Source organism: Salvelinus namaycush, chromosome 31 (genome assembly GCF_016432855.1).
Source record: "Salvelinus namaycush isolate Seneca chromosome 31, SaNama_1.0, whole genome shotgun sequence".
Classification (NCBI taxonomy): domain Eukaryota; kingdom Metazoa; phylum Chordata; class Actinopteri; order Salmoniformes; family Salmonidae; genus Salvelinus; species Salvelinus namaycush.
In genome coordinates this window covers 24,872,525-24,895,008 of record NC_052337.1, presented here as the reverse complement: position 1 = coordinate 24,895,008, position 22,484 = coordinate 24,872,525, and the positions used below count along the sequence as shown (strand labels likewise).

Here is a 22,484-nt window from a genome sequence, read left to right as displayed (position 1 = left end):
TATACTTGAGTACTATTGTTTGTACAGATGAACGTGGTACCTTCAGGCGTTTAGAAATTGCTCCCAAGGATGAACCAGACTTGTGGAGGTCTACAATTTTTTTTCTGAGGTCTTGGCTGACTTATTTTGATTTTCCCATGATGTCAAGCAAAGAGGCACTGAGTTTGAAGGTAGGCCTTGAAATACATCCACAGGTACACGTTCAATTGACTCAAATTATGTCAATTAGCCTATCGGAAGCTTCTAAAACCATGACATAATTTTCTGGAATTTTCCAAGCTTTTTAAAGGCACAGTCTGTACATCTCCAGATAATCAAAACAAAGTTAAGCCACTACAGCCCAATCTTAAGCCGTGACCCAGGAGGACTTGGCTGTGAATCACTAGGGGTCCTGACCACCGTGGCCCAGCTCACTCACCATTTGGAAAATACTACCCTATGGGTTATATTGCACAACACTCAATTGACTTCCACCAACATTTTTCCAATCAAATATTTATGATTATTTCAAATAAGTAATCAGATTGAGACTGTAAACAGTTGATCAACTTACTGCAGAAGCAGTTGTCTTTTAAAAACTCAGTTACTTTATGTTCAGTTATTACTGAAAAAGCCTCTTCTATATGGAGTTTTGATAGCATTTGCATCTATTCATAACAATGCTGGAAGATGAAAGAAAGATGAGTAATTCTATTCACATTATGCCACCTACTGATCATTTATGGAAATGATTATGCTGCCCTCTTAGGGCTGAAGAATTTAGAGATGAAAACATAATGCTATTGCATATAATCTGTTTTTATTTTGGCTACATCCAGACAGGCAGTCCAATTCAGATGTTTTTGCCCAATAACTGGTCTTTTGATCAATCGGATTAGATCTTGTGCCAATAATTTAGCATCAGAAACAAAATTAGGCTTCCTGTATAAACTCAGCCAATTAGTATTTTCTATAAATATAACATTTATTACAATATACATTAGGCCAACTGTACACTTAATTATCTTAAATACATAATTTCAAAGAAAATGTATAATCATGACTGATCATTAATAGGACAACAGCTACATGAAATACATAATGAAATGTGTGATCATGAAAGGAACACAATTGATATGGCATATTCACAAATCTTTAGCTCATGACATAAGCCTTGGATGGTATTTCCTTCACCATGGCATTATTTTAAAATCTTGACCAAATCAAGTCATTGAACGGCAACTCCTGTAAGTCCTCTACTTTGTGTCCCCTGGTGTCCAAGGTCTGCTGCACTGATTGTGAATTGACTTGATTTCTGAGGACTCAAAGGTATGTCATGTAAATAAAGCATTTGCCCAATGCAGTATTTTCTGGTCCTATTTTAGATTATTTATCTTAATTTCTGCAAAAAAAGTCTATTTGTGCATGTATATACTTTTGTTAGTATGCTTCAAATAAAAACATTTGATGGATTTTATATTTCAGGGATCCAGCCTCAGAGATTTGAACTATATTATTAGTGATGTCAATATTAAAAGAATCAATCACATGGATGTGCATACAAATAGAGCTCTGCTAGAGAAGCAATGAATATAAGTGATTTGACATGCTCCACAAGGGCTGTGTTTACACAAAAAGCCCAATTCTGATATTTTTTCAACTAATTAGTCTTTCGATCAATCACATCAAGATCTATTCACATCAGATATTGTTCAGAGCTGACCTGATTGGTCAAAAGACCAATTAGTGAAAAAAATATCAGAATTAGGCTGCCTTTGTAACAGCCTTAGTCTTCTCCATCTGAAAACCTTAGGGCTGTCTCTGATGTTACAGTAGCAGCAAAGTGTACTGTAGCAGGAGAAAGCAGCTTCTTAGTGCAGGTCACGACATTAAACGGCAAGACAGTTTGTAGAGGAGTGCTGTCAAGATAGCATTTGTTGTGCAGTTGATGTGTAGAGGTCATCGTCTATTTTGTGGTGCTGTTGGATGGGACTTGTCATCTTCTGCCACCAGTCTTCACTAGAACGCAGAGGTTGAGTATCAGTGATGTAACAGAGGCGCACACATGACTTCATTGATTATTTGTTTGGTAGTGATTTCACACAGGATTGGTCAGAGAAGAACAAAAGTGATGGTGATGACAGACTAAAAAAATAAATTTACAGGAAATAGGTTATCAATAAACGTCACAATACGGTGCAGAGCTTTCGATTTGGCTGCTGGCGGGCAAGGAGACCCCCAGCTTCGCTAAAACCATTTAAACGGCACATGGTTGTCACTTATTTGGTTTTAGCTACCTATTGAACTACACATCTGTTATTCCAATTGAGCAGATTTCTATCAGAGTTATACAGCAAGTCACTGCATGCTTTTCATGATCAGTAAACATCAATTGATCATATATTTTCAGATAGCTAATCAAACAGCATGTAATTTAGCTTGCGTCAGAGATTAGATTTTTGGGAAGAGCTTGACGAAGCATGCCACAAAGTTGTTCAATGTACATGTAGCCAAATCAAAAACCCCGACCTATGGTTCGCAATGCTCCACTCACTACCTGTATCTGTATAGTCTGTTGGTCTTGGCTAGCTTAATGTTCCGGTCGGTTGTAAACTAGCACTCACTCAAGTGGCTGCTAGCATCGTCATGAAAAGAGGCATGAGGGAAGACTTACAATATTACATTTCTCTAAGTAGTGATAATGCCATGGAGCTGGCAAAATGTTGAAAAGTAATCTTTAGACGTGTTGTACTTTTCTTAAAATGTAGTTTTGTAATTGACTAAAACAAGCAGACAAGAAAATTGTGTTTTTGCCTTAAGCCAATGCGATAACCTAGGTAACCACAGGTCATTTTCCAAACAGGTGGGCAGGGTCACGATGTTCTAATACCGACTGGGCCCATGAGTGACTTCAAAGGGCATGGAATATTTATGAGATCAGAGATAAAACAAGCGGTGATGTTATAGAGAATGGAAAAATATATATTCTATTAAGCAATTTCTGACTTCTAACTAAATATATTGTATCTTGTACACCCACCAAGTAGACATCATGTACAGAGTCTGGGCTGCCCTGGGTAGGGGGAAAGGGGACAGTGTCATCCAGGGCCACAGTCGTACAAGAGGCACTGGGGAGACAGTGGAAAGAGAAACAATAACTCCACTGTCTTACAGAACAAACGGTTGATCCTTGAAAAGGTACTGTATATGGGTGCTAAGGTGGTTAAGGAAGGGATGAGGTGTATATAAAGTGGGGCAGTGTACAATCAGGGTGCTGAAGGTGTAAACATTGTATGAACAGTTGACACTGTACCTATTCTCCAGGTGCTCCTCAAGGTCTTTCTTGATAGTCTGAAGAGCAGAGGAGGAGAAGGAAACAGCCTGCTTTAAACTTTTAGGGAGCGTGACTAGGTCAGGGTGATTGGAGGAACTTATTACTGTTGAAAACAGAAAAAAAGCATAAAGAAAGGATAAAGCAGAGATTGCATATTGTGAGAAATGTGTTGTGTACAGGCCCAATATATTGTGGGTTGTGTAGTTTATAAAGGGTGACTACATGGTCTGTCCAGGCACTCCATGCTTTGGGCCTTCCTCTCATCCTTCTCCTTTTGGGGGGACAGCACCTCTTGGGAGGCTGACCTCATCGCATGGATGGAGCTCCTCTTCCTCTTGGAGGATGCTCCTCTTAGGGCTGAGGGAAAGAGAGCATTAGTGAAATGACTAAGCAAATGAATGGGAAAATATAATATAAAGGACATGAGGCAACCAGTTGAGTGTGCGAGTCAGTCACTTACGATGGATCTTTTTGAATACAGTGCCACCCATGAAATTAAGAAATCTGTCTGCATAGAAACCGGGCCTGTGAACTGACACTGTGTCCTGAAACACAAACAGGTGTCAGGCCACTATGACAAATGGAATATGAACACAATCACACATGCACACTAACCTACCCCATCGTGTACAAGGGCCTTCCAGGAGTGCTCCATCTTCTTAATTAACCTTGAAAAGAAGCTCAGATGTTACATAGATATGTTTTTCTTGATGGCAGTGCCAGTTGTGCCACGAAAAGCTCTTACCTGTAGGACTGTAGGATATCAATGATCCCCAAGAAGATCAGCAGCTTCTCATCTTTGTGTTTTGCTGGAATTCCACCCATTCTGATAATATATCAAAAACACATTTATGTTATGCAGTGTATGACTGAATCGTGGTGTGAATAATACAATGTACTAATGTTCACAATGACTCATTGTGTATTCAGTGATATGTCATTGGTTAAATGGCCTTAAGGTGAATGTTTGCTCACGTGTTATCGTTTGCCACTGGCTCTGCAACCTTGCCATCCCCTTCCCCTTGGATGGACTCCAGGGCAGTGGAGTAGAGGACCCTCTGGCCGTTGAGGCGCTTACTGTCCCCCCTGGCCCCCCTTTCCAGACTCTTGTCCAGAACATGCACCCCTAGCAGGAGACTATAGTCCATGATCTTAAAGCTCTCCAGGACCTGACCGAGACATAACCACACACATGAATATGTCAGGAACATAAAAGGGCCACAACACATGCAGTACACATGCTTCTGGTCAAGGACTCCTGGTCCTACATGTGAACAAAGCACAAACATGACCACATTTTGTTCCCACTTAATAAACAATCCTCTTAATTGGCATCTCCACGTGACCTTCGAAAACCCCCCCATGCTGAAAGCTGTAAAAGCAAGAGCTGGATTATCAAACCAAACCTCCAGTCTTCTGACCAAACACTGATGTGAAGCTGTAACTCCTCTCAACAAAGGCCTTTTCAGTGCCTGCGTTACCGAACACATTTACTGTAGGCTTATTCTGTGTTGCTGCCTACATACCACATTGTGTTGGGTGACTGTTATTCTGCCGCAGTCCAGTTCTTAAGCCTTGTAATGAGTCAGGTGTTCTGCTCTGGGCTGTTCTTGAAAGTAATCCCTGTTGAGGGGTCTACTGTGCTTTCCCAGTAATCAAACATACAGTACTAATGAGGTCATTCAGAAGAGCTTAAGGTGATGGAGGAGAGGCCCGTCATAATATTAAATCGACAATGGGGGTTCAAAGTTCAGTGACGTCAGCGATATAGCCAACCAAATGCTACTGAAGGAACTACTATTTTCCTGTCACACCAATTTGACTAGCCTTCCTGTTTTGAATATGCAATACCAATATGTAAGCGAATCTACTGCGAGTGGCCTCACCCTGCAATCCCTCTGCAGAGTCTTCATCAAGGCACTGTACGTGTCACCATCAAAGTGCAGGCCCTCGAGCATCTCCTGGAAGTCCAGGTCTTTGAAAGTGGGCGAGGACTTCGCGCGCTCCTTGCGCGAGGCGTGTCGTTTGTAGGTGGAGCCTTTCAGGTCGTATTTGTAGTGCATCTTAAGGGCCCTGGGCAACACGTTGTTCATCACCACCAGACGGATGTTGACCCCGGCACACTGGATGCAGTAAAGGCCGTAGAACTTAGGTAGCAGTGTCCTCGGGTTCTGATTCAGATTCTGACAGAGGGAAAAACAGATAAATGTTCATATTTGAGAATATGATCAAGTGTGTAACTAACACCTAAATAAAATACTTTCTGGAAGATTTGCATAATCTTTAGCAAGTAGTTCTGAAAGTAGCGCTCACGAGCCAAAACGGGTCTCCGAAAATTGCGGACTACGTCATACTACGCCTTCAGAAAGTATTCAGCCCTACTTTTCCCACATTTTGTTACAGCCTTATTCTAAAATGGATTAAATAAAAAAACATCAGCAATCTACACACAATACCCCATAATGACAAAGCGAAAACAGGTTTACATTTTTTTTGCATATGTACTTATTTACGTAAATATTCAGACCCTTTGCTATGAGACCGCAAATTGAGCTCAGGTGAATCCTGTTTCCATTGATCATCCTTGAGAAGTTTCTACAACTTGGAGTCCACCTGTGATAAATTCAATTGATTGTACATGATTTGGAAAGGCACACACACCTGTCTATATAAAGGTCCCACAGTTGGCAGTGCATGTCTGAGCAAAAACCAAGCCATGAGGTCAAAGGAATTGTCCTTAGAGCTCAGAGACAGGATTGTGTTGAGGCATAGATCTGGGGAAGGGTACCCAAAAAATGTATGCAGCATTGTATGTCCCCAAGAACACAGCCTATTTAATCACTCTTCAATGGAAGACGTTTGGAACCACCAAGACTCTTCCTAGAGCTGGCTGCCGGCCAAACCGCGCAATCGGGGGAGAAGGGCCTCGGTCAGGGAGGTGACCAAGATCCCGATGGTCACGCTGACAGAGTTCCTCTGTGGAGATGGGAGAACCAGAAGGACAACCATCTCTGCAGCACTCCACCAATCAGGCCTTTCTGGTAGAGTGGCCAGACGGAAGCCACTCCTCAATAATAGGCAGAGGAGTCAGTCCGTTTGGAGTTTGCCAAAAGGCACCTGTGGAATCTCAGACCATGAGAAGCAAGATTCTCTGGTCTGATGTAACCAAGATTGAACTTTGTGGCCTGAATGCCAAGCATCTTTCAGCGGCACAGACTGGGAGACTAGTCAGGATTGAGGCAAAGATGAACAGAGCAAACTAGAGATCCTTGTTGAAAACCTGCTCCAGAGCGCTCAGAATGGGGCGACGGTTCACCTGCCAACAGGACAACGACCCTAAGTACACAGACAAAACACAGGATTGGCTTCGGGACAAGTCTCAATGTCCTTGAGTGGCCCAGCCAGAGCCCGGACTTGAACCCGATCGAACATCTCTGGAGAGACCTGAAAATAGCTGTGCAGCAACGCTCCCCTTCCAACCTGACAGAGATTGAGAGGATCTACAGAGAAGGGAGAAACTCCCCAAATACGGGTGTGCCAAACTTGTAGCGTCATACCCAAGAAGACTCTAGGCTGTAATCACTGCCAAAGATGTTTCAAAGTACTGAGTAAAGGGTCTGAATACTTATGTAAATGTGATCTGTTTATTTTAATAAATTAGCAAAATTCTAAACCTGTTTTTGCTTTGTCATTATGGGGTATTGTGTAGATTCATATGAAAATCTATTTAATACATTTTAGAATAAGGCTGTAACGTAACAAAATGTGGAAAAGGGGTCTGAATACTTTCCGAAGGCACTGTATGTGCAGTACGTCACTGCTCTCTTTCTATTTGCTGTGTCACTAAGCCATTGAACCTGCCCTGCAACCTCATTGGATAACGCTCGGCAGGCCTGAGCCAACCTCCTTTCAATGTGCGACTCCTCGATGTGCATCTTGCTAGCTGTCACTCAAATGGCGAGGGGCTGAAGCTCATTGGCTGGAAATCGAATTGCTAAGGGGCTGGCCCATGTGCGCCAAGCTTGCAGTACTCAAAATAGCGTCACACAACTTCCAGAAAACAGTTGCTTTCAAACTAGGGATTTCATGGCGATTTGAAGTAAGACAGTAATTCTCATTATGCATGCATCAACTACAAATTGCCCAAAGAGGGAGGTTTAAAAAAGATGTTCCGGAATGTCTCTTTAAATAATACTTTACAATCTATGAATTGGAATTTTCTGAAAGTACTAGAGATGATAAGAATTGCCCCATTTATGGTGCCAGGAATAGTGTTTGTGTAAAGGGAGAGGCTCACCATGTAGTAACCAGGAAGGAGTTTCTGCAGGAATTCAGCCTCCTTATGCTGCACAGTCTTAATGATGAACTCATCGTCACTGGTCAGGTAGAACCAGGAACTGCTGGCCCCGGGGTTGGACAGCTCAATCAGAGGTTCGTTACAGATGGAGTACTGGAATTCATACAGGATGAGCTATTAGCACGCATTCATATAGACAGGAATGCAACAAGGAAGTATCAAACGAACAAAACTAAATTGTGCTCTTATTGATACATCATGGACAACTAACGGGGTGAATTGCTACATGATTGTATGCTGCATTATCAGTGAAGAACATGGTATGTAGGAGTGTTTTCTGTGAAGGGCTTTCCACACTAACCAGGTAGTCATCTGCTTTGATGCCAAAGAGCTCTCGGAAGTAGCGGAAGGCGAGAGGGGCGTAGGTTTTGAGACGGAAGTCTGGGAAGTGGTGCGCTGGTGTCATGTTGCTCCCCTCACTGACGACACAAACAGATTAGTGTTAGTACATCAACACCTATATACAAACACTCACTTAGGACTGAAAATATGTATATTTGCAACAGAGAATATTGACAGTGATGCATTCTTTTACAGGGTGTGTGCTGTATTAGTGTCAGTAACTAGTGATGTTTAGAACCCTGCTGAGTGATGCCAGTGCTGTGTACTGTACCTGGGTAGGAAGACACTCTCCACCATGTAGAAGTCCTGCATGAGTACATCTCTGTCAGGCTTGGATGTCAGGTTCCCCACAGCGTACCCAATGCCCAGCTGGATGGCTCCTTTCAGGGCAGCCGCTGTGGGCTGGGACCACACAAACATGTTCTCACAGGGTACCAGTGAAAAGTCCAATGTGCAGAGGTAATTGAGGTAGATACAGTACATATAAACCAGGATAGATAATAAGCAGTAGCAGCAGAGTGTGTGATGAGTCAAAAGAGTTGGTGCAATGGAAGGGGGAGTCAATGTAGATAGTCCAGGTAGCTATTTGGTTAAGTATTTAGCAGTCTTATGGCTAGAAGCCGTTCAGGGTCCTGTTGGTTCTAGAGCAGCGGATAACATGATTAGCTAGATCAGCCACTACATTGAGTCACACAAGGCACGCTGACTGCCCTGAAGATTGTTTCTGCCGTTCCATCAGTTCAGGATAACCAACTCAGTGGCCTTGTGGTTAGTGTCTGCCATGTGATTGGAAGTATGATCCCTGGCAGAGTCATACCAAAGACTGTAAAAATGGGACCTGTTGCGTATCTGTTTGGCACTCCGCGTTAGGGAGATAGAGTCGGGGTAAGGCCCTGCGATAGATTAGCGTCCTGTCCAGGGGGTGTACTTGTACTTCAAGCTGCCTCACGCTACAGAGGTGTTTGGCTACCTACATTGGTATAGGATGGAAAAGGCCAAATCAGTTAAAGCTGAAGGTGGTCCTGACATATCAGATATATGATGGTTATGGTTTCATCTGGAACCTTACCCATTATAACCCAACTTCCAATCTCAGGGTGGACACTAACCACAAGGCCCCTGAGTTCATCCTGAACCGATGGAAAGTCAAAATAAATCTGCAGGGCAGTCAGCGTGCCTCACAGTGGATGATCTACCTAGTCATGCCATCGGCTGCTCTGGATCCAACAGGACCCTGAACAGCGTCTAGCCATAAGATTGCTATTTAGATAACTATTTAGCTACCTGGACTGGACTATCTGCATTGACCCCCCCCCATTGCGCCAACTCTGACTCATCACATACACTGCTGCTTATTATCTATCCTGTTTCCTAGCCACTTTATCTCTACCCATGTACTATACATATCTACCTCTGCAGATCGACTTGGTACTGGTACCCTGTGTATATACCAAAGTTATCGTTACTCATTGTGCATTTATTCCTCATGTTATTAACTTTATTATTCTCTATGCATTGTTGGGAAGGGCCCGAAGTAAGCATTTCACTGTTAGTCTACACGCTGTTTACAAAGCACGTGACAAATAACATTTGATTTCATCAGAAAGCACAAACAGACTGAGCACCGTTATATAACACTCCACCATCTCTAGTCTCGTGAGGGCAAAGAATTGACCAATATTTTAGAGGAATAGCTGTTATCCTTCTTGGAGCTCAGTTCACCAATAGGACCATGTTCATTCTCAGAAGGACTTTATACAGGATTTGTACACGTGTGCCATGCAGTATAAATTAACTATCGGGGCCCAAAGACTCCATACCTTTTTGTAATCTTTTGACCCACTGGTTCCTCCACTTTCAGTGGTTGTTGTTGCCATCTTTTGGATAGAAGGAATATAGATTAATTTACAAGCAAGTTAAAGTATACACCTTTTCACCCTCTAACATGATGTACTAATAGATGTATTATAATCATGGTTCTGGTATGTCATTATTAACCATCAATCAAATGTATGATAAAAATCTAATTATTTTATTCAGAAGTTGTCACAAATTGCTTTCCAGATATCCAGCCTAAAATTCTAAAGAGCAAGCAATGCCGCCTAAGAGGCAATTGCACAGTGGCTAGGAAAAACTCTAGGCCATCATTCTGGTTCTTTTGTTAAGCATAAAAACGGAAAACAAGAGTTCCTATTCCATGACACAATAAAATCATGTGATATGAGCGTTGCATCTACAGCAAATATTTTGCATTTACTGCATATCCCAGTTACACACTTCCTAGAGGAGATGGTCAAGTCCAGAACATTCTGAGCACTGTATACCACCATAGCTAACAGACAAACATCTGTATCTACTATCCCACTCGCCATGAAGTTTATCTTCTAATCACCATCGACAAAATGAAGGTTTCTGCAATCAGCTTGCTGAAAATACATTGTACTGGAGCAAATATAAACAAACAAAGTCAAGCGTACTCAGGTGACCAAAAATTTGAAATAACTCCAACATCAATAGTCGAAAGAAGTACACCAGAACTAAATCCATCGGAGGTTTCACTGTGAGAATATTATTCAGCTCTGAAAAAGGCTTCTTCCATAACAAACAATCTTCCATTCCCAACCACACAGTATACTCCAAAGTCTTCTGCGTATGTTCCATAGTTTCTGCTAGTGTCCAATACCTATGGCATCTTGTAGTCTAGAATGAGAGAGAGAGAGAGACATATACGTACCTCTGGGTAGTGCTGTGCTGTGAGGAACTGTGGGGCAGAAAGGGTCTATAACTCTACTCTGCTGACTGGACCCCTCAACACAACCCTTGATCCCAATTAAGGAGGATTGAAAAACCAGTGGAGGCTAAATCTCCCCCAGGGACATTCCAAGAAGTCTGAAATTCATGATTTAAAGTCTCTGCCTATATGTTGACAACTTTAACCTTAAAATCATGATTAGGCCCATATAACAATGGGTCTCATGTCCACTTCACTAAGCAACTTTACCTCTGGAGCTACTTGTTGTTTTGGTTCTTTGGGCAGAGGTAGCCTAATTGAAAGAGCTTTGAATTTCAGACTTCTTGGAATGTCCCTGGGGGAGATTTAGCCTCCACTGGTTTTTCAATCCTCCTTAATTGGGATCAAGGGTTGTGTTGAGGGGTCCAGTCAGCAGAGTAGAGTTATAGACCCTTTCTGCCCCACAGTTCCTCACAACACAGCACTAGCCAGCGAGGTGCGTATGGCTCTCAATCTTGGAAAGCAATTATTTTACACACCCACATTGTGTTGAGAAAAATAATGACAAAAATATTATCTTGTGCTGCTTTATCATGTTTTCAATGTGAATGCCATTCATCTGCTAGCCTCATACCAACCCATGAACCACTCACATTCTCAAGGAGCTAACATAAGTGACTGCCTCAGGCAAGCATCTCAGTGTTCATAAAGTTGACTGGGGCCCATCATCAAATATGCATCTAATGGACCTGCTTCAAAGTGCAAAACTGTGTGCGAAGTGTTTTATTCTTTGGAGAGGTCTGATGAGATTGCATTCTCAAACAATCATTGTGATCAGAGCTAAAGCAGACTGTTTCATACCCACCGGGCACACACTGGTTGAATCAATGTTGTTTCCACATCATGTCAATGAAATTACGCTGAACCAATGTTGAATAGATGTCTTTGCCTAGTGGGTATGGGTTTATTATAGCTCACGTTCCCTGCTTGTTTGTCACTGTACTGGACTCACGTACTGTGAATGGTGTTTGGTAACATTTCATTATGATGGAGTTTCAGTTCAAACTGGTTAACTTGTTAAATGTATAAAATTATGCGTCAGAACCAAATCATGTCAATGCAGAAGCAGGACTACAGTGGGACCTATAGTCAGATTTAGGGTTTGAGTGTTGGGGTTATGGTATCACAGTTAGTGTGGTAGTTGTCCTGTTTTGCCCTCAAATTGCTCTTCATGACCCTGTCTCTGGATTACATTATGTACAGCATGACGTGAGTAAACACATGCAACTTTTGATCAGTCATTGCTATTCTACTTAGAATAAGTTGAGTGTTAAGAGTTGACCAGTCGTGAAAGGCTCTCCCCATCAAAAACAATGATGCAAAGGAAAGTGGTGCTTGGTCAGACTAGATTGAATGCCATTCAGGAGTTGATGTATAATGCTAGTACTAGGGTTCTCTGTTATCTGAGCTGAAGATTTGTTGACCATGCTATAGTCAAATATGGTACACACACATTCAGCAGATGCTCTTATCCAGAGCGACTTACAGTAGTGAGTGCATACATTTTCCATTTTCGTACTGGTCCCACATGGGAATCAAACCCACAACCCTGGCATTGCAAGCGCCATGCTCTACCAAGTCAGCCACGTGGGACAATGTCTCTTTATGAGTGACGGAGAGGGGATGCAATAAACATTTTCCAAAGTTAATATTTGGTGTGTGGAGAGGGCGAGAACAGAGAATAAATGACGCAAATAAGGCACGAGATCACCTAAGCAAACAATGGACTGGAAGAATTGTAGGAGAGGTGGTAGGAGAGCAGATTAACCAGATGGAGGAACCCTGCCAAATTTGAACAAAGAAATCTCTGAAAGCAATCCTAATAAGAGCTGTCCATGGGGACTATTCTAATCAAGTAGAAGTTCATAGAAATATCTGGTTTACTGTAAATCTTATGCCTGAATGCTGAAAGGCAGTCACAGAGCCAAATTAGTATAGGCATCATGTCCTGTTATTACATAATATCATATGCAGGTCAACAACTCGGGTTACTGAATTGTGTATAATTTTATCACAGGCTAATCATATTCATAGCTGTCATAATGATGCATGAACAATTGTAGGTAGCCTACGTTCTTCTACAACGTGTAGTTAGTTCCTTCTGTCAGGTTATGGGGAAGTGACAAACCAGATGTATTTCCTCCTGTTGTTAGGGCTAATGGTGCTTTCAAGACAACTGGGAACTCAAAGAAAACGAGGTGAAATCATTACGTCAGTGATCTTCAGGTCGGAGCTCTAGAAAGAGGGCCAAGTTCCCGACTTTTCCCAGTCGGGGCTCGTTTTTTCAGTTCAAAGTTGTCTTAATCAAACTGAAGTCGAAATTCGTAGATTTCCGAGTTCACAGTTGTTTTGAACGCGGCATAAGCAAGTCAGCTTCTTGTGTCATCATCAATAGTTTGCGTTACAATGATCAAGTAAAATCCTACTAAGACTGCTTGAATAGGCTTTACCAACAACTGCAAAAGAGAAGTGATTGAGTGCGAACTTCGACTGCCAAGAAAATAGTTGTTTTATGAAACAAAAAAAAGGTAGCGTATTCCATTGACGCCCAAAACGTCGGCAGGTGGCGGCACCAACAATATGACCGACATCTTCAGGTGGTGACAAGTTGGCAAAAGAAATTGGTGACAAGAAGACAACACAGTCCTTTCGCTTATAAAATATGTTTGTCCTTACCTTGAATATTATCGCCGTGTTTAAATGAAAATACAAAGACAAGTAACTTTGCAACCAGGCTTCATCGTTTCTGGCTCGTCTGAAGGCTTGTGGTAATCAGTGACGTGCGAGCATCCTCGGTGCTTCCGTGCCATTCTCCGCCTACTGTCACGTACCTTTATGTAGCTTAGGCCTACAACCCGGAGGTTGGTGCCTACATATTCGAAGCTGTTATCTAATGAACAAATCAATTGAAACACTTAACCTATAGTTAAATGCATTCCGGTACTCCCATGGAATTTAAGTCAAATAGCCTGCAACCAATAGGCATATTATGAGTTGTTATTTAGTAAATGCACAAACCAACAGTGTTAAATATTAGACTACTATATTGTTTGTATTGGTTATGACAGGGAGATGACTGTAGCCTATAATTAGCCATGAACCATTATCATTCTTTGTTCAGAACTGTGAGTTGTATAGGTGTAGTTTAGTCAGTAGGGGGTGCAATTGGTTCAGAATCATAATAACCTAGGCCTACTATACTCTGAAGCTCAGCATCCCCACGTGAGATACTATACATTTTACAATATAATACGACAGTTGGCTACTTACTATAGAATTCTGTAGTATACTGTAGAATACTATACTACACACTGTAATATCTCTAACATGTGTAGTACTTACTATAGAATGTTGTAGTATACTGTAGAATACTATAGTAAATACTACAGTATAATCTGCAAAACAACACTGTAGTAAATACTACAGTAATGTCCGCAAAAACACTACAATCTGCAAAAACACGACACGTTTTAACTATAGTAAATACTACAGTATTTAATTTGCATACTGACGCCTAAGAAGTGTGTCAGAGTAGGTGCTGTAAATTTAAGATCTGGTGTAAATTTAAGATCTGGTGAGAGAATAAAAGACTGTACTTAAAGGACTTGACAGTTTGGATATTTCTGATTTCGAGCATTTTAAAGCACAAAAGATTGTATGAAAACCTTTTAAATGTTCCACCTGAGAGAGAGAGAGAGAGAGAGAGAGTGAGAGAACATGGCTTCGCACACACACAGCAGTGCTGAAGAGCTGCTTTGTGTCACTGGAGGACAGACCAACAAACCACTCTTTGAATTGTTGTGAAGTAAGAGTAACACACAAATTACACAACGTCAACTCATAAAACCTGATTTATAGATGAGTGAAAGCTTCAGTCTCTTACCACCCCTTCTTCCTGTGGCATCCGGCTGCAAAGACGGAAACAGTGAACATGCAATCCAGATGTTATTTACGTATAAGGGAATAATTATCAGGAGACATTGTCTCTCTATTGTCCTGTTGAAAAACAAATGATAGTCCCACTAAGCGCAAACCAGATGGGATGGCATATCGCTGCAGAATGCTGTGGTAGCCATGCTGGTTAAGTGTGCCTTGAATTCTAAATAAATCATTGACAGTGTCACCAGCAAAGCACCCCCACACCATCACACCTCCTCCTCCATGCTTTATGATGGGAACCACACATGCGGAGATCATCCGTTCACCTACTCTGCGTTTCACAAAGACACAGCGGTTGGAACCAAAAATCTCAAATTTGGACTCAACAGACCAAATGACAGATTTCCACCGGTGTAATGTCCATTGCTCGTGTTTCTTGGCCCATGCAAGTCTCTTCTTATTGGTGTCCTTTAGTAGTGGTTTCTTTGCAGCAAAATCGACCATGAAGGCCTGATTCACGCAGTCTCCTCTGAACATTTGATGTTGAGATGTGTCTGTTACTTGAACTCTGTGAAGCATTTATTTGGGCTGCAATCTGAGGTGCAGTTAACTCTAATGCACTTATCCTATGCAGCAGCGGTAACTCTGGGTCTTCCTTTCCTGTGGTGGTCCTCCATGAGAGCCAGTTTCAATATTGCTCTTGATGGTTTTTGCAACTGCACTTGAAGAAACTTTAAAAGATCTTGAAATTTTCGGAATTGACTGACCTTCATGTCTAAAAGTAATGCTGGACTGTTGTTTCTCTTTGCTTGTTTGAGCTGTTCTTGCCATAATATGGACATGGTCTTTTACCAAATAGGGCTATCTTCTGTATACCATCCCTACCTTTTCACAACACAACTGATTGGCTCAAACGCATTAAGGAAAGAAATTCCACAAATTATCTTTTAACAAGGCACACCTGTTAATTGAAATGCATTCCAGGTGACTACCTAATGAAGCTGGTTGAGAGAATGCCAAGAGGTTGCAAAGCTTTAATCAAAGCAGAGGGTGGCAACTTTGAAGAATCTCAAATATAAGATGGCGTAGCAGTGTAGGCGTGTTTTGTTTCGTCCTCTCGTGTACTTTTGTATTTTTCGTATTTTTCGTATATATATATTTTTTAAATCTATCTCTTTTCGATTTTTAATTCGATTATACCTTCCGGTAACCTACCTCACCCAATGTGATACGGAATCGCTATTATTTTTTAACTTTGAAACACATTCTGGTACGAATACCCCATTCAAGAACCTCCAGTAGCTAACCAGCTAATCAGCTACAAGCTATTTTGTCATTTTTAGCCACTGCTAGCAGCTTTTACCTTCTGCACAGACACCAGCCCTGTTATTAGCCTGGATATTACTCACCAATTTACCAGCGTCTCTCCACAACAACGCAGGATTCCTGTCGTAATCCCTGAGCCACTACTTCTGATCCTCACAGCTAGCTTGCAGCTTGCGCCACTGCCACGAAGCTAGCACCAGTTAGCAAACAAAATTCTACAATACCTCTTTCGCCATCTGGCTTGGATTCTCTGTCGACACGGCGCCCCGCCGCACCACCACGTCTGGTCTGCCGACGAATACCCCATCCGCTGTGCCCTCAACCGGCCTCCGTCTGAGCAGACCACCCCCGGGCTACTAACTTTAAACGCCGCGTGCTAGCGTAGTGGCGGCTTCCCTGCTCCATCTACGGCTGCCCCCTGGACACTATGATCACTTGGCTACATAGCTGATGCCTGCTGGACTGTCCATTAATTCACGGTACTCCATTCTGTTTATTTGTGTTTTATCTGTCGGCTCTGTGTTTTAACTCAGGCTCTGTGTGTAGTTAATCCGACCCTCTCTGCCTAGTCATCGCCATTTTACCTGCTGTTGCTGTGTTAGCTGACTAGCTGCTGTTATCTCACCTGTTGTTTTAGCTAGCTCTCCCAATCAAGACCTACAATTACTTTATGCCTTACTGTATGTCTCTCTCAAATATCAATATGCCTTGTATACTGTTGTTCAGGCTAGTTATCATTGTTTTGGTTTGCAATGGAGCCCGTAGTTCCACTCCCCGTACCTCTGATACCTCCTTTGTCCCACCTCCCACACATGCGGTGACCTCACCCATTGTGACCAGCATGTCCAGAGATACAACCTCTCTTATCATCACCCAGTGCCTGGGCTTGCCTCCGCTGTACCCGTGCCCCACCATACCCCTGTCTGCACATTATGCCCAGAATCTATTCTACCACGCCCATAAATCTGCTCCTTTTATTCCTTGTCCCCAACGCTCTAGGCGACCAGTTTTGATAGCCTTTAGCCGCACCCTCATCCTACTACTCCTCTGTTCCTCGGGTGATGTGGAGGTAAACCCAGGCCCTGCATGTCCCCAGGCACCCTCATTTGTTGACTTCTGTGATCGAAAAAGCCTTGGTCTCATGCATGTCAACATCAGAAGCCTCCTCCCTAAGTTTGTCTTACTCACCACTTTAGCACACTCTGCCAACCCTGATGTCCTTGCCGTGTCTGAATCCTGGCTTAGGAAGGCCACCAAAAATTCTGAGATTTCCATACCCAACTATAACACTTTCCGTCAAGATAGAACTGCCAAAGGGGGAGGAGTTGCAATCTACTGCAGAGATAGCCTGTAAAGTTCTGTCATACTTTCCAGGTCTATGCCCAAACAGTTCGAACTTCTAATTTTAAAAATTAATCTCTCCAGAAATAAGTCTCTCACTGTTGCCGCCTGCTACCGACCCCCCTCAGCTCCCAGCTGTGCCCTGGACACCATCTGTGAATTGATCGCCCCCCATCTAGCTTCAGAGTTTGTTCTGTTAGGTGACCTAAACTGGGATATGCTTAACACCCCGGCAGTCCTACAATCTAAGCTAGATGCCCTCAATCTCACACAAATCATCAAGGAACCCACCAGGTACAACCCTAAATCCGTAAACATGGGCACCTTAATAGACATTATCCTGACCAACTTGCCCTCCAAATACACCTCTGCTGTCTTCAATCAAGATCTCAGCGATCACTGCCTCATTGCCTGTATCCGCTACGGGTCCGCGGTCAAACGACCACCCCTCATCACTGTCAAACGCTCCCTAAAACACTTCTGCGAGCAGGCCTTTCTAATCGACCTGGCCCGGGTACCCTGGAAGGATATTGACCTCATCCCGTCAGTTGAGGATGCCTGGTCATTCTTTAAAAGTTACTTCCTCACCATCTTAGACAAGCATGCTCCGTTCAAAAAATGCAGAACTAAGAAGAGATATAGCCCTTGGTTCACTCCAGACCTGACTGCCCTCGACCAGCACAAAAACATCCTGTGGCGAACTGCAATAGCATCGAAGAGTCCCAGCGATATGCAACTGTTCAGGGAAGTCAGGAACCAATACACGCAGTCAGTCAGGAAAGCAAAGGCCAGCTTTTTCAAGCAGAAATTAGCATCCTGTAGCTCTAACTCCAAAATGTTCTGGGATACTGTAAAGTCCATGGAGAACAAGAGCACCTCCTCCCAGCTGCCCACTGCACTGAGGCTAGGTAACACGGTCACCACCGATAAATCCGTGATAATCGAAAACTTCAACAAGCATTTCTCAACGGCTGGCCATGCCTTCCTCCTGGCGACTCCAACCTTGGCCAACAGCTCCGTTGTCCGGTCCTCTGGCAGTCTCTATGTGGGTACCACAGGGTTCAATTCTCGGGCCGACTCTTTTCTCTGTATATATCAATGATGTTGCTCTTGCTGCGGGCGATTCCCTGATCCACCTCTACGCAGACGACATCATTCTGTATACTTCTGGCCCTTCCTTGGACACTGTGCTATCTAACCTCCAAACGAGCTTCAATGCCATACAACACTCCTTCCGTGGCCTCCAACTGCTCTTAAACGCTAGTAAAACCAAATGCATGCTTTTCAACCGTTCGCTGCCTGCACCCGCACGCCCGACTAGCATCACCACCCTGGACGGTTCCGACCTAGAATATGTGGACATCTATAAGTACCTAGGTGTCTGGCTAGACTGCAAACTCTCCTTCCAGACTCATATCAAACATCTCCAATACAAAATCAAATCTAGAGTCGGCTTTCTATTTCGCAACAAAGCCTCCTTCACTCACGCCGCCAAACTTACCCTAGTAAAACTGACTATCCTACCGATCCTCGACTTCGGCGATGTCATCTACAAAATAGCTTCTAATACTCTACTCAGCAAACTGGATGCAGTTTATCACAGTGCCATCCGTTTTGTTACTAAAGCACCTTATACGACCCACCACTGCGACCTGTATGCCCTAGTCGGCTGGCCCTCGCTACATGTTCGTCGTCAGACCCACTGGCTCCAGGTCATCTACAAGGCTATGCTAGGTAAAGTGCCGCCTTATCTCAGTTCACTGGTCACGATGGCTACACCCACCCGTAGCACGCGCTCCAGCAGGTGTATCTCACTGATCATCCCTAAAGCCAAAACCTCATTTGGCCGCCTTTCCTTCCAGTTCTCTGCTGCCTGCGACTGGAACGAATTGCAAAAATCTCTGAAGTTGGAGACTTTTATCTCCCTCAACAACTTTAAACATCTGCTATCTGAGCAGCTAACCGATCGCTGCAGCTGTACATAGTCCATCGGTATATAGCCCACCCAATTTACCTACCTCACCCCCATACTGTTTTTATTTATTTACTTTTCTGCTCTTTTGCACACCAGTATCTCTACTTGCACATGATCATCTGATGATTTATCACTCCAGTGTTAATCTGCTAAATTGTAATTATTCGATTTATTGCCTACCTCCTCATGCCTTTTGCACACATTGTATATAGATTCTCTTTTTTTCTACCATGTTATTGACTTGTTTATTGTTTACTCCATGTGTAACTCTGTGTTGTTGTCTGTTCACACTGCTATGCTTTATCTTGGCCAGGTCGCAGTTGCAAATGAGAACTTGTTCTCAACTAGCCTACCTGGTTAAATAAAGGTAAAATAAAAATATATATACATGATTCCATATGTGTTATTTCATAGATTTGATGTCTTTACTATTATTCTACAATGTAGAAAATAGTTCAAATAAAGAGAAACCCTTGAATGAGTAGGTGTGTCCAAACTTTTGACTGGTACTGTATATCTTTTTTTGAGGAGTGGGAAAATATCAGATCATTAGGCAATGATGTCTCCCTGGAGTTAGACTGTGAACTGGATTGACTTGGCTCCACCTCTGGTGGCTGTATTTGATTTACAATTAGGTTTTCTCTCTGTCTCCATCTCTATCTCCATCTCTCTATGTGCAAGTCTTATGGATGTGATTCTGAAGGTGAGTATTGTTTGCTTATTTTATTTAAGAAAAAAACATTTCCAGAAAAAGTATTGGGGAGAAAAAAGCCCCCAAAAAGGTATGAATGTGTTCCTTGTAGAGTAAATCATCATCAACTTCAGTGATGTATTTTGATGCTGTTCACTTCTCCATCCTGACTCTCTTTAGGTGGGGGTGGAGATTGTCAGATTCCATGCAGTCAGTTGAAAACACAGAAAATAGATTCATTCAGTGAGTCAGCCTCACAGGAACTGAATAGGTCCCAGTTTGTGCTTTTACAATGATCAATGGCTCAGCACAGAGTCAGAGGGGCCACACAAGCTTTTGTGCTAAAACGGTGTATGTGTACATGCGTCTGTCTGCCTGTCTGTTTGAGAGCGGTTCATGCTACAGAGTGATTTTCTGTGTTGAGGGAGAAACACAGATCGTAGTGTGCTGTTCAAGTGGAAGGGGTCGAGATCTGAGGACAAAATTATGTAGATTTGGAAGGAGAGAAGTGGTATTCCTTGATTATGTATGGTTGGATGGATAGAGGAGGAAGGGTTGGAGAATAAGGGTTAGTGTTCCAGCAAGAGAGAGAGATGGAGAGAGGGGTGGTATTACTGTAATCTCTCTGATCACACTCCCCCTCACGTTGCCTTGGTCGCTCGATCTCCATGCCCCCAGCGCAGCCCTGACTGGACCCTCCAGTAGGTTTTCTCAAGGAGAAAAAGATAGATAATAAAACATTATAGTAAATACTACAGTATACTACAGTTGTAACGGAATTCTTCGTCCTCCTCTGACGAGGGGTAAGAAATGTCGGACCAAGATGCAGCGTGGTGAGTATCCATTTTAATATGAATACTTGAAACAAACAAAATAACGAATGAAGACGAAACAGTCCCGTAAAGTGACAACACAAACACAGGAACAGGAACAATCACCCACAATACAAAACAGGCTATCTAAATATGGTTCCCAATCAGAGACAACAACAAACACCTGCCTCTGATTGAGAACCATATCAGGCCAACACATAGAAATAGACAAACTAGACATACAACATAGAATGCTCACTCAGATCACACCCTGACCAAACAAAACATACAAAGCAAACTATGGTCAGGGCGTGACAGTACCCCCCCTCCCCAAGGTGCGGACTCCGGCCGCAAAACCTAAACCTATAGGGGAGGGTCTGGGTGGGCATCTGTCATCTGTCATTACATTCTGGAGGTGGCACAGAGTCCTTCTTCAGGACCAATAAAAGTGCAAGGAGAGAGCCAGGGTCTCTGCCTACGGCTGCTCTGACAGGTCATGCAGCATCTCGGCTCACATGGGAATTGAGATAGGCACAAGGGGGTTTGGCTGGATACAATTCTGGATATATTGCTGGTACGTGGTGATGTTTTGAACAACACCGTTTGTGGACTGGTATGTCAAATAAAATTACATTGTATTAGTCACATGCTTCGTAAACAACAGGTATGGACTAACAGTGAAATGCTTATTTACGGGCCCTTCCCAACAACGTAGAGACAAAGAAAATAGAGAAATAACAGAAAAGTCAAACACGTAATAATAAAAGTAGTAATAAATACACAATGAGTAACGATAACTTGGCTATATACAAGGGGTATCAGATGTGCAGTGGTATGAGTTAATTGAGATAGATACAGTTGAAGTCGAAAGTTTACATACACCTTAGCCAAATACATTTAAACTCAGTTTTTCACAATTCCTGACATATAATCCTAGTAACTATCATGTCCCTGACCTGTTTTCTCTTGTTTTTGTATGTGTTTATTTGGTCAGGGCGTGAGTTGGGGTGGGCATTCTATGTTATGTGTTTCTATGTTTAGGTTCATTGTCATTTAGCCTGATATGGTTCTCAATCAGGGACAGGTGTTTTACGTTTCCTCTGATTGAGAACCATATTAAGGTAGGTTGTTCACACTGTTTGTTTGTGGGTGGTTGTCTTCCGTGTCTGTGTCTGTGCACCACACGGGACTGTTTCGTTTGTTCGTTCGTTTGTGTCGTCTGTACCTGTTCATGCGTTCTTCGTGTATATGTAAGTTCGTTTGTTCAGGTCTGTTGACTTCGTTTATTATTTTGTAAATTCTCAAGTGTGGTTAGTTTTCGTCTTGTTTAATAAATATCATGTCGTATAACAACGCTGCGCTTTGGTCCAATCCCTTCGGACGAAGAGGAGGAGGACAACCGTTACAGTAACAATTCCCTGTTTTAGGTCAGTTAGGATCACCACTTTATTTTAAGAATGTGAAATGTCAAAATAATAGTAGAGATAATGATTTATTCCAGCTTTTATTTCTTTCATCACATTCCCAGTGGGTCAGAAGTTTACATACACTCAATTAGTATTTGGTAGCATTGCCTTTAATTTGTGTAACTTGGGTCAAACGTTTCTGGTAGCCTTCCACAAGCTTCCCACAATAAGTTATGTGTATTTTGGCCCAT

General features: G+C 42.6%; 1 protein-coding gene across 1 annotated transcript; it reads right to left on the bottom strand.

Moving 5' to 3' along the window:
- Nucleotides 1-829: 829 nt before the first annotated feature.
- On the bottom strand, nt 830-13,565 carry LOC120025999 (phosphatidylinositol 4-phosphate 5-kinase type-1 beta-like). The gene is made up of 14 exons (XM_038970777.1): nt 13,480-13,565; nt 9,833-9,889; nt 8,284-8,414; nt 7,972-8,089; nt 7,611-7,763; nt 5,200-5,496; nt 4,289-4,482; nt 4,059-4,139; nt 3,933-3,981; nt 3,774-3,858; nt 3,536-3,670; nt 3,293-3,416; nt 3,020-3,107; nt 830-1,998 (listed from the first exon to the last, which is right to left on the bottom strand). The coding sequence occupies exons 2-14, from the start codon at nt 9,887-9,889 to the stop codon at nt 1,996-1,998; spliced, it is 1,515 nt and encodes a 504-aa protein (XP_038826705.1). The 5' UTR covers nt 13,480-13,565; the 3' UTR covers nt 830-1,995.
- Nucleotides 13,566-22,484: the final 8,919 nt, after the last annotated feature.